Consider the following 14,293-nt stretch of genomic DNA (forward strand, 5'->3'; position numbering starts at 1 on the left):
CTCTTAGAATATTTCTAAAGTTGTGTGGATTACCAACAGATAATCCTTCAAAATAAAAGCTTTGAACTTTTGAATGTCTCCATCGTTTAACAGCTGCAATACTGAAGACAAGCTGTAAACAAGTCCGGATTCCTCGGTGGCACTCACAGGTTCCTCTTTCTTCCCACGGCTCAGACTTTTGAGATTAAACACGAAGCAGCGCACACACACTTCAGAGAAACTGTGCAACTGCTTAAATATTACCAGCAGGCAGCAAACATCAAAGACACCTGACTCGCCACAGTGCATTTCAAACACCGCCTCAAAAGGCAGAATCCACAAGGTGATACTCAGCAGTCTGACGCCGGCCGGCTGAGAAGACTTCATCACCTGTACGGTCTAATGAGTGCAACAGCTCAGCCGTAGCGTCCATCTTTACAGAGGCAATAGTGCACATTCTTTGTTGGCAAACACAGTTATGATTGAGGTCATAATTTAAAGTTGCATGTCACTGGATTACTTTATATTCAAAAGAGCTTTTTTTGTGTGTGACTCATCTGCATGCTTGAAAGGCGACATATCTCATTAGTTTCACTCCCGTAATAAAATTATTATGGCAGAAGATTTCCAGTGAGCAGTCCTCAGATGTATTTTATTGAAGCACTTTCACGTTCTCTTCTTGAAGAGTAACTCAACGTCTATTGACAGCGAACACCGGCTGTAGATTGAGATATTTACGCTTGATGAGCTAAATCCTGCGCACTGCACCTTTAAAATACACCCGACACTTTAGTTAATGACACGACGCCTCTAACCGACTAAATCCCTCCAGTGTCGTCTCTAATATTCGTCCTGTCAAGTTGCATTGTGGGTAATGTAGGCGCCTGGTTTTGACAAATAAGAAGAATGCGCCAAATATAAAAGACCATAACTCTGGCTCTCCGTCAATATTTATTAAAATACTTTAAATCATTAAGGATTCCCAGCTCAAAGCACCAAGGAGCGAGTCAATAGTACAGTATGAAGTTTGAGCAGCGGTGCAACGTGACGTTTCTGTGTTCGCTATAACTTGGAGGTCTGTTCGTCTGTGCTGGATGGCTGAGTCAGCACTTCGCTCTGCAGGAAGTCAGACACAAGCGGAGCAACGACCTCCGGCTGATTCAGGTGGACGTGGTGATCGCCCGGCACCGTCACCACCGTGTGCTGGAAGAAAGAGACGGGGACTATTAGACGAGTGGAAAGACATTCGAGTGTCACAACCTGCAATAACCGTTGTTTTTTTCTGGCCACCAGGGGGCAGCACAAACAAGTTGTGAACACAACGTTGACATATTCAACTTTAAGTTACGGAGCCACATTAGCATTCATTTGGAGTTCTGTTCCTGGTCACGTGATGCATCCTAGTCCAACTCTCTCTCTCTTTTTGCGCCGTGTTTTGGTCTCCACCAACTCCCTGAGGGAAATATCTCTCTCTAGTTGCCAAATGCTCCCCTATATGGACTTTTAAGGGGCTTTCCCACTGAAAACAACACTAAGAGAGGGGACCAGAACAGTCGCTCCAGCTAAACAATGAGCTGAAAGACTCACTATGAGCGACCGTTTTTAAAATGTAACTGAATATGGTTTTATTATAGAAATAACGATTACAGCTTGCTTCAAACAATCATTATTATTATGACATATACGAAGCTTCTCTTTTGCTGCACAGCAGCTGAATGCGTTCGTCTCACTTGGAGAGAGAAGTTGTGTTCTCTGTTGATCAAGCCGCAGTATGTAGGTCAGCGTCGAGGTTCCCAGCTAAAGATTTTCGCTGCCTCCGAGACATTGAGCTCAAACTGCGCAGCTACTTTTGCTACTCTGTCGACTAAAAGGCACAATTACACACACAGGCTTAACGGCTAAATATAAACCCAAAGATGCAAGCGAGCGTACCTCACTTTACACAAACTGGCTGTAAAAACACACTCACGTTTCTGTCCCTGTAGGCCTGGACTATCACTGGAGGGAATTCCTTGTCCGGTCCCGTCAACAATTTCTCAAAGCCGTCCTCGGCTCTGGAGAGACGCAGAGGAAGGAGAGGACGAAGATGTGTATTTCACACTGAGATTAGTACGTGGAAAGAAGAATCATGGGTGGGGGGGATTACTTACAGAACCAATAGAACATTGGCTTTTATCCTCGACTGCAACTCCAGACTCTGCTCCAAACTGATGCGGACGATATTTTTCTGAAAACAACAAAAAAAATAGGACAAAACCATCCAATGCTGCACATGCATGCAACACCCTGTAAGAGAGACGAAGTGCAAAAACCCACCAGATTAATACGAAAGTCTCTTGTAAACGCCATACCTGCAAGAGATAATAAATGCATTGCATAACCAGCGGGGAACACAAACTTATTCAAAGTGAGGCAGGTTTGTGCCGAGATGAGCGGACAGAAGGATTACCTCCCTCCACCTGAACGAGACCTCGCTCTAGAAGGATGTGCACAGACCGCTCAGACAGAGTCGGGTTGGCCGCCGACAGCCTGAAAGCAAAATGAAAGGTTTTATAAAAATAACAAAAAAACACTTGAGTGGATGTTCGGTAGTCCAACAAGGCGGAGCGGACAGGTGCAGCACCTCTCTGCTGCGTTCTCATAGCTGTAAACTCTTCTCTTCGTCTCCTCCGTCTGCTTGTCGAACTGGCACATCTGATCCATCCCCTGCCTCATCACCGAAACCATTTCTTTCTGAAACAAAATAAAAAAACGTCAATGATGAGGGTTCACGCAGCGCAGCTCCTCAGAGGATCAATACGGAGTAAGACAATAACGTGATATGAAAGCTAAGCACCGACCCAGAGCACAAAACTGTGTCAGATGTAATGACGATAGTGAATAAAAGCTTTTATTATGACTTTAATTTCAATTTATTTTACATGTGATGCCTTTCAAAATGTCAAATAACCTGGATATGATTCTCCATGTACTCGCAACCTAGAATTCATTAGACATCTTGATGAAGTCTTTTAAAGCCCTTCAGTGCAGATCAAGAGTCCCGCGATAGACGGCGGGGAGCTCCGATAATAGTGTGAGCTTTTTAATAAGATATTTAATACCCGGGCGTGATCCCACGAGGCGCAGCAGGGTGGAACACCAGCGTGGATGATATGACCTTGAACCGCTTATCATTTTTCTTTCATCCTTTGCCGTAGATAACGACATATAACGATGACATAATCAATTAAGTGTAGAAGGAGAATTCCAAAACAAAAGACCTCCCGAGGCAAATCATCCTTCTCTTTTACTGCCATAAAACCACGGAGTAATCTCCCAACAGAACTAATAACTACAAAAATGTCAAACTTTCTCCCGCCTGACAAAACATTGAAAACTCACAGAAAACCTCCTCGCTTACTATTTTATTATTCAACTGGCGGAAAGTTGCAATCTGAGAAATGAAATCTCTCCTCCTGAAACACAAAGTTGATGTTCTTTGTGCACATGCTCTGTTGAAATAACCCCAAAACAATCCACTTCTGTTCAAATCGGTCCGTGCTCGGCTTCAGCGTCTCCTGACAGATAGTTCGGTGTTGAATGTGAAATAAAAAGCCATCTTTCATGTTATGATTTTGAAATAAAAAAAGACTGGAACAATGGGTTCTCAACATGTTAGAGGACTGTTCTGAAACCCGGTGGGAATAACTAAGATTTTATTTTGCAACACATCTTTAAAGTACGGTGTATTTCCCCTCACTCTGAACAAGCAACGAATTATAAACCAAAGTCTAAAAGCTGTAAGTACCTGATCTGTAGGTAAGAACCCATAAGAGTCCAGCAGCACGACAGCATCCACCATCTCAGGATACAGAGCACTGAACTGAGAACAAACACAACGGGGACTAAATACCACGAGGAACAGTGTAGGTGTGAGAATAGTCGCATGTCTTGACACGGTCGCTTACCATTCCAGCAATGTTACCGCCTGAAATAATAACAGAAAAAAAGTGTTTATACCGTCAATATGAGACGAGTTGACATTTTAAATGCTCCAATCGTGCCGTTGAGCAGCACTCACCCATGCTGTGGCCGATGATGGAGAAGCGGCTCCACTGCAGAGCTGTGGGAGTCATTTCACAGATCATCAACCGGGTTCAGGAGCTCGTCACAGAATACTGAGGCTGTTTCTAGTCGAGACAACGCCACTGCTGCGCTGCCGCTGCAACACAGGGGCACTAGAGCCGGCCGTGTTACAGGAGATCACGACAGTGATCCCTCCACAGAGGGGAAGCTGTGCTGTGTCACAATTTGTTTTGTCATCTGCTGTCAAGAAAGGAAACAAAATTCTTCGCCCGACTCGACTACGATCAATAATAATGAATTAGCCCCCAGCCTCAGGAGCTTCCCCCCCCCTCCGAGCTTTGAGTTTGTGGATGAACGTATTGCCCAACTTCTTAAAGTTACTCACCGTCAACGACCCGGCGTATGTCCATCACGTACGCAGGGAAAGAGTAGAAGACTCCGGGGTGACGATGCGACGACCTGCCGTGCCCCGCCAGATCCACCGCCACGTACCTGCACTCTGAGAGGAGGGGGGGGGGGGGGGTCACCAAGTTACTGTCGCATCCCTCTTTAAGCAAACACGTACCCGTGTTAAACTACAGAAGAAAAACTGGGTATAGACATTCAATTTAGAAAAGACAAGGTAGTGTTGAATGAACCGAGCTCATCCATCAGGTGAGTGTCAGGAGAAACTAGAGGGCTTCTCTGCTTTCGGTGCCTCTTATTGTTACCTGGATGGAGTTTCTAGCTGAAAGGATGAAGATGAATGAACAGAGAAGACGAGAAAAGGCTCGGAGAAGAAGAGCGCTGCGTGTCAAACTGCACTCGTTACTCTCATTCGGCGGCGTTTCTCCAGCTGCGCTCACAGGTCGGTAAGTGACTCCTGGGTCACAGTTACTTTATTAAAAATCAAGCTGAGGCGCACGGCTCACACACTGCTTTGCTTCTCAGTCCAAAAACGGAAATAACGGCAGCCGAGTTTGAATAGATAAATCTTTTTTTTTTTGTTTTCATGCATGAGAAGCAATCACCCTGAGGTAGATGAGGGATGAGGGTGTTGAATGTGCCGCAGTTGTCCGCCCAGCCGTGCAGGCACAGCACGGGCCGACCGTGATCAGGACCCCAGACCTTCCCTCTGATGTGTCCCCATGGGACCGGTATCGAGAGCTCTGAAACTGGACAGAAAACACACACACGGGTCATGCTCGTGAACAGCTGTCACCTCATTTTATGTTTAATATTCAATCATTTTCTGCAGAACACAAATGCAGAGTTTGACCTCTTCTTTTATGGTGCATCTGACAAAGTAGAATGCAATCTACATTCATGTCTAACCCAGTTCAACTGCCTTATATGGTGTAATAGCATCACGTCCCAATGTGTCTTATCATGACTGTGTTCAATAAAGAGCATTAATAAAACATTATTTCTGAAATTTGGTGACCAGAGGTGACTACAAAGAGCCCAAAGGACATTTAACTCCTGAACATCTGTGAGACGCAACAACTCATGAGTGAGTTTGGCTTTTAGGCTTCTTGGTTGCAAAATGGGACTACAAACTGCATTTGGTTGCACAAACCCAGTTTGATGAAAATAACCTTGTTGTAACCTTGTATCGGACCGTGGTGAAGTTGCCACACACACACATATATACGCACGCCCACACACACACGCACAGACACACTAATATTAAACTATGTGAAACATTTCCAATACTTTTGACAGAGACTGTCAGCAAAAAGAAACGCTTTTAAGTCTCTCCATGCAGGCATTAGTTACCGGTTTGTTTCACACCGGCATGCAGGTGTCTGACGCCCTTCAAAGCCTGCAACATGTCGGAGGACTCCTCTGCTGAACAACCGACACCAATAAACCCTCTACGAGTGGGGAAATATCTTTAAACTTGGAATTTAAACACGTTCACAGCCGTTTACAAGCTCAGTCCATGTTTTTCCGGGTGTTGAAAGACCACGTGACGCCAGCTTCAGATGCTATTGGATAACCGGCCACGTTAACAGACCACGTGGGAGAAGAGGAGGGGCTTAACTGTGTTCAAAGTTCACTACTTTCTTTCACGTGTCCTGTGAAAACTCTTTATAACGACAAGGAGAGAATATAGAGGCTCAACATAACATTTTATTCATTCGATTATTTAATGAAAACAGAAAGAGTGCCATCAACTTAAGCTTGTTTTTCAAGATGCAAGAAATTATATTATAAAGACACATACAAGTAGGACTTTAAAATAAAAGACAATAAAGTGTTAAACCCGTCAAATGCAAGTGACAACAATACGAAGTTTGATTGAACAGGGAAATTAAAGGTATTTCATTTTGATTTATGGGTCATGGCATTGCAGCAATTCAGAAAGGTATTTAGGCCCTAAACCTTTAATGCAACATGGCAGACAGAACATGAACAAATCCCTCAGATCAACGTCTCTCCCTTTGAGTGGATCAATAGTGAGGGGAAAAAAATATTTAAATAAACCTCTATGTTTTCCTGCAAGTTTTTAGCTTCTCCTAAATGTAACTGCTTTGTCTAAACTGTTGACCCAGCTGAATGCAATCTAACGACAAATAGGAAGTCAAACACTTTCAGATTAAGTTTGGAGGTGTTGTTAACGTGGAGGTGTGGTGAGCCATGCGGAGAGAGAGAGAGCCAGTTGATTGACAGCTCTGGATTCATTTGGGGACAGCAGGGAGGGAGTATAAAAGGTCAGCTCGGAGGAGGGGAAGTCAGGCCAGGAATCATTTGGTTTAATCACACAGGATATTGTACTACTCTGCAGGTAGGTACTGTCTTTTTGATTTATTTAGTAATGTTAATCATAATAATTCACATTTATTGATATCAATGTGTTGATTCAGGCCATATGGACAGGGATTAAAAGTGCGAGGAGTTTTTGGGAAAACACGATAATAGGCTCAAATTGAATTTGGTTCTAATTTGGCGGTTCATCACACGTTCAGGATGCATCGAAATGTCCTGATGGAGATTGTTTTTGTCCATCGAGAAATAAATCAGTTTTACATTCCAAGGTCATCTGATATCGTCAACAAAAAAAGACAGTTGCGAGAAGAAAAAGAAGTGTTGTGTTTAGTCTACACGCTCTTTAAGACCACGGGACAGCTTTCAGAGCAGCCACTTTCCAGGAATTAGGGCTGCTTTACAGACTCAGCGAGCGGCCACCTCGGTCATGACTCACTGGCTCCTGGCCGGCAGAACCAACCAGGAGTGTGACTTGAAGTGATGGAGGCCTTCAGTTTGTTCCTTTGTGTCCTGTTTTTATTCTCAAAATCAGTGTTTTTTTCTTCTGCCCGTCCCGTTTCTCCATCTCCTCAGATCATGTCTGACTTTGACCTGGTGCTGAAGTGCTGGGGTCCAGTGGAGGCGGACTACGCCGCCTACGGGGGCTTGGTTCTGACCCGGTCAGTGGCTCCGACCAGATGAGATTACTCTTTCCTCTCGGGCCCGTGGTTTGCGAGAAAAATGCAACTCGGCATGCTTTTATTGACTGTTCAGTCATATTGTTGGTTTCGTGAGGATGTGACAGTTGTATCTGCAACCCCTGGTGTGTGCGCGTGTGTGCGCGTGTGTGCGTGTGTGTGTGTGTGTGTGTGTGTGTGTGTGTGTGTGTGTGTGTCAAGTCAAAGTCAGTTTTATTGTCAATTTTGTGCAAACATACAGAAGATTGTAAGTACGTTTCTCTTCTGTCCAACATATAATGAATTGTGCTAATAATAATAATAATAATAATAATAATAATAATAATAATAATGTGCAAACAGTTTAAACATTTTTAAAAAGAACATATAAACATATAGAGAAAATGTAAAAATAAATAAAAACGAACAACAACATATAATATAGACAACATAAATTAGGAACTATTTAAGACTGTAAAAGACTATAAAAGACTGTGTGTGTGTGTGTGTGTGTGTGTGTGTGTGTGTGTGTGTGTGTACAGTTTATTCACAGAGCACCCAGACACCCAGAAGCTGTTCCCCAAGTTCTCCGGCATGGCCCGGGGCGACATGGCTGCTGACGCGGGGGTTTCCGCCCACGGTGCCACGGTGCTGAGGAAGCTGGGTGAGCTGCTGAAGGCCAGAGGAAGCCACGCCTCCATCCTGAAGCCCCTGGCCCACAGCCACGCCACCAAGCACAAGATCGCCATCGACAACTTCAGGGTGAGGTCCTCGTGCAGGGAGGGGAGCGTCTCGGCGGTCCTCGTGGTTTCATGTCCTGACTGTTAGCAGTGAAAGCGGTTTGCGTGGTTTTCTCCTCAGCTGATCGCCGAGGTCATCGGTAAAGTCATGGCGGAGAAGGCCGGGCTGGACGCCGCCGGGCAGCAGGCCCTGAGGAACGTGATGGCCGTCGTCGTCACCGACATCGAGGCCGACTACAAACAGCTGGGCTTCACCGGCTGAAGGTCACACAAAGTCAGAGCGGGGTCACATGACGGGCGAGGAAATGCTCCAACTGCAAGATTTAAAATAATAATACAAAATGATGTGACTGAAAGGCAAGGAGTACCTTTCATTATAACCATGTTTTACTTTTAATTAAATGAGATGGATGTGTTCTCTGCTTGACTAATAACCTGTTTAAACTCTTTGTCACATATTACCAATACAATCTAAATAAAAGCCATTGCTCTACTCTGCTCATTCATTTTTTTGTCACATTTGCAAGTTTTTTATACATTGCAAATATAAAACAAAACAACACACACAATGAGTCTAATATTGACGCTCTGGGCCATAGAGCTGTAAATCGATCCTGTTAGAATTAATTACTGCTAATTAGAGATATAATGAAGTACGAGGGGACGGGTGTTTTTGTCAAAACGTTGCACTCTGAAAGACGATCCAGCTCCTGATGGACGGGAATCGGGTCGAGTCTGAAAGTCTCAACATCAAGTGTTCTGGACACACACAAGCAAATACAAAACACTTGAACGCATCACAGCAACGTCACCAAAGACCCTCGAGCACACAACGCGGACGTGACCTCTGCTTCATTAAACCTCATCGTTTTGGTGATAATCCAATATGAAAACATGATCTATACTTAGTTTGTCAGTTGAGTGTTTAAAAGGGACGGATGAAATAAACACGCAAATATACGTCAATTAACTCGTGACCCATCCACGTGTACGGTATGACTGAGTCATAGGAGCTTTTCTTTAGGCTCAATAATGAATATTCACAAAATAAGATAATCCTTCAATAGTCCCTCAGTGGCGAAATTACGGGACTACAGCAGCATTGCTTACAGTAAATAAAGATAAAGATCAAGTAATATAAATAAACAGTAGAACAGTGATTTAAAAATGAAACAGTAAGAAGAGTATCAAATATACAGATGGAATAAAAAATCAAATAAGTGTGTATAAAAGTATTGCACAATAGGTACAATGTGTATAAAAGTATTGCACAATAAGTAACTTCAACGCGTCGCGGCGGTGGGATGCATCACGTTATCGTGGATATTCACCCCACAGTGACCTTGTTGCTCGTGCTTCTGACTTAATGCCCGAACTGTTTGTTTAAACGATGGATAATTGCCATGATGATAACTGAACTATTAATAGTGTGTGTGTGTGTGTGTGTGTGTGTGTGCGTGCCTCAGTGCATGAATGCAGACGTGACAGCCGGCACAGAGCCGCTGGTCACACTCTGAAGGACGCACCGGCACCGCTGCCTCGCCCCCTCTTCCTCCTCCTCCTCCTCCTCTTCCTCCTGACCCAACTGCTGCTCCGACAGAGGTCACACATTACTGCTATTCAACGGGACACAAGACTTTAATGAGTGACAAACGGGAACATTTATTCTGTAATTTCACTGTGTTGACACAAAGCGGTCAAAAACATCTCTTTACACATTATAGACACATCGAAAAGCACATTGTGCTCATCATCAGCTTCTTATTGACCTCGATAAACAACGAGCTCACATTTGCTGCTGTCACGGCACATTTAAATCTATTAAACAAGTTTTTTTTGGGGTTAAAAGTTAAAAGTGTTCGCCCTGCTAGGACGCGTTTTCTTTCTTTGACGCGTCAACGACGTCTTCTGTGTTCTGCCGGAAGAAAGACACGTGCACGTAACACCTCGTTACGAGATATTTGGTCCCAGGTTTTAGCGCGTGACGGATATTTGATGAAATCCAGAGTTCACATGTGGTTTAAAAAAAGCTCCTCTGGCACCAAGTCAGACGATGTGCAGCTTAAAGTCCAAAAGGCACAAACATGTAATGTGAAATGACAAGAAGGAAATACAGAAATATGCTAATCTGTTGTCAGTCTGAAAGACCACTCACTCACACACTCACACTCACACACACACACACACACACAGCTAATCGAAGCTCGGCTGGTCTATATCCGGCGGCACGGTGCTGCGAGTCAGGTTGGACAGGTAGAGAGCGGTAGCCATGGGAACAAGGCCGGCTGACACCTTCAGGATGGTCAGCAGCCTCTCGGTAGCGTTGGCCACGCCGTCTGGTGTCTGCAGGGTGAGAACGTCACACAAAGACAGCTTAGAAAAGAAACAGAGACGCTATCGACGGCAGAAACACACAGCTGTTTATTTATGTACGGAGGACTTCCTGCAGGAGGATGTGCTGCTGCGGCGTGCTACTCTTTGGGTTCTTGCATGTGACGCTTCACTAAATATCACTGTTGAGACTGGTGCTCGGACAAAACAAGCTACTCTAAAATGTTTCACCACTTTCTGACTTTTTAGACAAAAAGCTTGAACAAGAATATAATGTGCAGATTTACTGACAATGAAAATAATCCTTAGTTTGCGGCCCTAATCCCTAACATGATTCATGGTTTCCACATTAATGTCTCAACAGACCGTCAACAGTACCGACCTGATCCTCTGCAAACAGCAGGGGGCAGTGCAGCGACGCAGCCAGCCGTCTGACGGCGTCCAGGCGCTCCACGGGGGCGGCGGCGTTACGAGCTACAGGAGGCAGGAGGGGTCATTTTACCAACACGTGTGTTATTACAAAAGAGAAATCCATTTCACCCTTTTCACCCCTTCTTCGAGAAGCTGAGAGAAGGGTTAACACATAAAAAAAAGTCGCCGCACCATTAGTGACCATGAAGCAGACTTTTCCGAGGAAATATCCAGGGTCCAAACATTTCAGAGAAGCTTCTGCCGACTGGAAGCTATGGAAAAAAATGAAATGATAAAAAGGTCGCACAATAAACTATTACATCATATTCAGAGCATTAATATAGCAGTGAGTGGGTGGACAATAAATATATAACCTTTTCTTTATATTTAGTTATCAAAGACGTGGATTTATTGCTCATGAATAAAAACATCTGTGCATTAAATAACAGACGGTAAGTGTGACATATACATATAAACACATATATATTTATAATTTGTTTGCGGATTTGACCCGTGTGTGCAGGCGTGGAGATTTGAAATATCGATTCAGAATTTGATAGATACCTGAGCTCGGAGGTCAGATCGATGATGAACGCCACGAGGTCTATCCTCGGACGGCTCTCCTCGTTCTCCATGGGCAGAGGCAGACTCTTGGCCAGTCTCCTGATGGATGGGAACAATAAAGGCAGAGTGTGATATGCTGCAAACAGAAGGGGGGTGGGGGGGTTCTGTGGTCACATGGGATGGCCGGTGCACGAGTGAAGGACGACACACGTTCACCAAAGGACTCAAACAGGTTGTATGGGGACGAAGAACGCTACACACTAATGAAATGACACTATACAGGTATTGGTACTCTCTCCTCAAAATAGCAGGTGGTGTTTCCAGCCGTGTGCTTAATGACCACGTCCTCGAGCGTAACCGCTGACCTCGGCAGTCTATGAGGACGCATCAGTACTCACACATTGACAGTGAACGCCGTCTCCTGCACCAGAGCGTCGGCCAGGCTCTGCTGAAACTGCTCCTTGCTCTCCACCAGCTGGAGGAAAAACACTACAAGTCAGAACATAAGTGGCTGAGAACACAGTACACGATAACACACACACACACATACGCGCACGCACGCACACACACACACACACACACACACACAATTTAATTTGAATTCTTTATTAATCCTAAATAGTAAAGTAGCAATACTATGTTAAAGTACAAAAGTATTAGTATGAAAAAAATATGTAAAAGTACTAATTATGGAGCCTGACCAATTTCTGAATAATACATTACTGAAATATAGTGACGCATGGTGTTAATCACTTTAGTGTGTGTGTGTGTGTGTGTGTGTGTGTGTGTGTGTGTGTGTGTGTGTGTGTGTGTGTGTGTGTGTACTGCTGAGCTAACTTGATAATTATGAATACTTTACAATCTATTAGTTGATTTATATTTTGTATGAAGAATCTACATCAAATAAATGGTTCTCATTCTGACCAAAAATGTCACGTGACGGGAACGCTCAGGTGGAGCATCCCGGAACAGACACGTCTCTGTGCTGTTGATGGGTCCCAAGACCCTGAAGGGTTGAAACATTAACTCCTCTGTTAGCCCCTCTGTTAGCCCCTCTGTTAGTCTCTATGTTAGCCCCTCTGTTAGCCCCTCTGTTAGCTCCTCTGTTAGCCCCTCTGTTAGCCCCTCTGTTAGCCCCTCTGTTAGTCCCTCTGTTAGTCCCTCTGTTAGTCTCTATGTTAGCTCCTCTGTTAGCCCCTCTGTTAGCTCCTCTGTTAGTCCATCTATTAGCTCCCCCTCTGTTAGCTCCTCTGTTAGCTCCCCATCTGTTAGCTCATCTGTTAGTCCCTCTTTTAGCTCCTCTGTTAGCTCATCTGTTAGCTCCTCTGTTAGCTCCTCTGTTAGCCCCTCTGTTAGCTCCTCTGTTAGCTCCTCGCGAGCAGCCTAACGGACGTCACATCGCACCGCTGCTGTTGGTCTCAGTCGCTGCTCAAACTCACCAAGATGTTCGCCGAGTTCAAACCGGGCAGCTTGCTGAACGGCTTCAGCAGCGACATCCTGAAACTACCGGCCCCGCTTCATACGTCCAGCAAACGGAACCAATAAGTTAGGCTCGCTCAGTCTGGTTGTTATTGTTGTTGTTGTTGTTATATTGTTGTTGTTTCTTTTTCTTCTGCTGCTGCTTCTACTTTCTTTTTTTTCTTCTTCTTGTTTTTTAGGCGGCTGGCATCCAAAATGGTGCATTACCGCCACCTACTGCCTTGTCGTGTGTACTGTAAATTTCTATTGCTTTATCCCTTCAAAAAAAGAAAATAATAAATAAATCAAATAAAATCGCCCTGTCACCTTCGGTGCCCTAAATTCTTGTACTTATCACATTTTAAATAGTTTTACACTTCATAACTATCCTCTGAATCTGCTCACTCCATATTAGCGTATCATCGAACCACACACCGAGAAATCTAAAAACCTTGTAAAGAATACAATATAATACAACTGCGACTGAAAAGCAGAGGTAGAAACACACCCTTAGTACTTTACGTCCTATAAAAATCTTTTGAAACAATCCTGGATTTCAGTCTGCCCAGTATGCCCCCAAACTGTCACGACTGTAAGAAAACCAACGGCAGAGGTTTTAGTGTCTGTAATAAGCACATATTTATTTACATAATTGCACCACATTAGCGCACTATAAACATGAACAAAGGTTCAAAGAGGAATTTATACTGTATATATTCTCTCTAGAATTGTCAAATCAGGAATCAATTATCTATACAAATTATTATACAATATGAAAAGCTTTCATGAAATGTAATAGACAAGTGAACTTAAACGGTGTGTGAGAAAAAAAAACTTAACTTTTCAAAATGTGCAAATTAGGTGAAATATAAAATACAAAATAACTACAATACAATTGCACATTAAAACTAATTCTCACCTTGTTTTTTTTAATAAATACAATTTGATTCCAGTGCATTGCAAAGAGTTATTTGACGTTATTCTTGTAACGATGATGCAATCCATTCAAGCCTCTGAGCATGTCACAAGGTCACAAGGTCCCAAGGTCACAAGGTCAAAAGGTCACGAGGTGTGTTCATAGCAGTGGCAGCCGTGGGATTCAGACCTCGGCCTTCACTGAGTGCCGTATTGTCACATCACGGGCGGACTGGGAGGAAAAAGTGTCCCCGGAGTTCCTGTCACAGACTCAACAGCCTTCAGAGGAGGCGGAGAAGCCCGACGGCCCAACACGGGTCACAGGCTGAGCAAAGTGGGTCAGTGGTGTCGAGCAGCTGTGTCCGTACAAGTGAGAGTTTGTCTCCAACTTTCTGTTCCATCACCGACTCTTCTGGATCTTCT

The 14,293-nt window shown here is 44.1% G+C and overlaps 4 protein-coding genes across 6 annotated transcripts in view; 1 reads left to right on the top strand and 3 right to left on the bottom strand.

Annotated features, from left to right (window-relative positions):
- Positions 1 to 917: 917 nt before the first annotated feature.
- Positions 918 to 5,969, bottom strand: LOC137794893 (serine hydrolase-like protein). Of its 2 annotated transcripts, none has more exons than XM_068592013.1 (12): positions 5,803 to 5,969; positions 5,055 to 5,198; positions 4,430 to 4,543; positions 4,040 to 4,081; positions 3,927 to 3,946; positions 3,767 to 3,841; positions 2,603 to 2,712; positions 2,429 to 2,508; positions 2,296 to 2,330; positions 2,130 to 2,206; positions 1,949 to 2,033; positions 918 to 1,182 (listed from the first exon to the last, which is right to left on the bottom strand). In XM_068592013.1, the coding sequence occupies exons 1-12, from the start codon at positions 5,855 to 5,857 to the stop codon at positions 1,042 to 1,044; spliced, it is 978 nt and encodes a 325-aa protein (XP_068448114.1). In that variant the 5' UTR covers positions 5,858 to 5,969; the 3' UTR covers positions 918 to 1,041. The 2 variants fall into 2 exon arrangements, with proteins under 2 accessions (XP_068448114.1, XP_068448115.1); XM_068592014.1 differs by lacking the exon at positions 918 to 1,182 and adding an exon at positions 1,246 to 1,843.
- A 1,402-nt stretch (positions 5,970 to 7,371) lies between these two features.
- Positions 7,372 to 8,481, top strand: mb (myoglobin). The gene is made up of 3 exons (XM_068591931.1): positions 7,372 to 7,454; positions 7,994 to 8,213; positions 8,313 to 8,481. Exons 1-3 carry the CDS (start codon positions 7,372 to 7,374, stop codon positions 8,451 to 8,453), a joined length of 444 nt encoding a protein of 147 aa, XP_068448032.1. The 3' UTR covers positions 8,454 to 8,481.
- Positions 8,482 to 9,828: 1,347 nt separating this feature from the next.
- On the bottom strand, positions 9,829 to 13,147 carry pane1 (proliferation associated nuclear element). 2 transcript variants are annotated; one of them, XM_068591979.1, is made up of 6 exons: positions 12,937 to 13,147; positions 11,896 to 11,972; positions 11,498 to 11,596; positions 11,126 to 11,205; positions 10,905 to 10,996; positions 9,829 to 10,534 (listed from the first exon to the last, which is right to left on the bottom strand). In XM_068591979.1, the coding sequence occupies exons 1-6, from the start codon at positions 12,991 to 12,993 to the stop codon at positions 10,385 to 10,387; spliced, it is 555 nt and encodes a 184-aa protein (XP_068448080.1). In that variant the 5' UTR covers positions 12,994 to 13,147; the 3' UTR covers positions 9,829 to 10,384. The 2 variants fall into 2 exon arrangements, with proteins under 2 accessions (XP_068448080.1, XP_068448079.1); XM_068591978.1 differs by lacking the exon at positions 12,937 to 13,147 and adding an exon at positions 12,422 to 12,923.
- A 558-nt stretch (positions 13,148 to 13,705) lies between these two features.
- The window catches only part of LOC137794873 (arf-GAP with dual PH domain-containing protein 2-like), a 3,821-nt gene continuing 3,233 nt past the window's right edge, over positions 13,706 to 14,293 (bottom strand). The window contains exon 11 of the mRNA XM_068591976.1: positions 13,706 to 14,293. This exon is cut by the window's right edge and continues 113 nt beyond it. The gene's annotated coding sequence lies outside the window, so the exon portion shown is untranslated.

Source organism: Clinocottus analis, unplaced genomic scaffold, assembly GCF_023055335.1.
Source record: "Clinocottus analis isolate CAN_PGR_092001 unplaced genomic scaffold, fCliAna1.0.p SCAF_26, whole genome shotgun sequence".
Classification (NCBI taxonomy): domain Eukaryota; kingdom Metazoa; phylum Chordata; class Actinopteri; order Perciformes; family Cottidae; genus Clinocottus; species Clinocottus analis.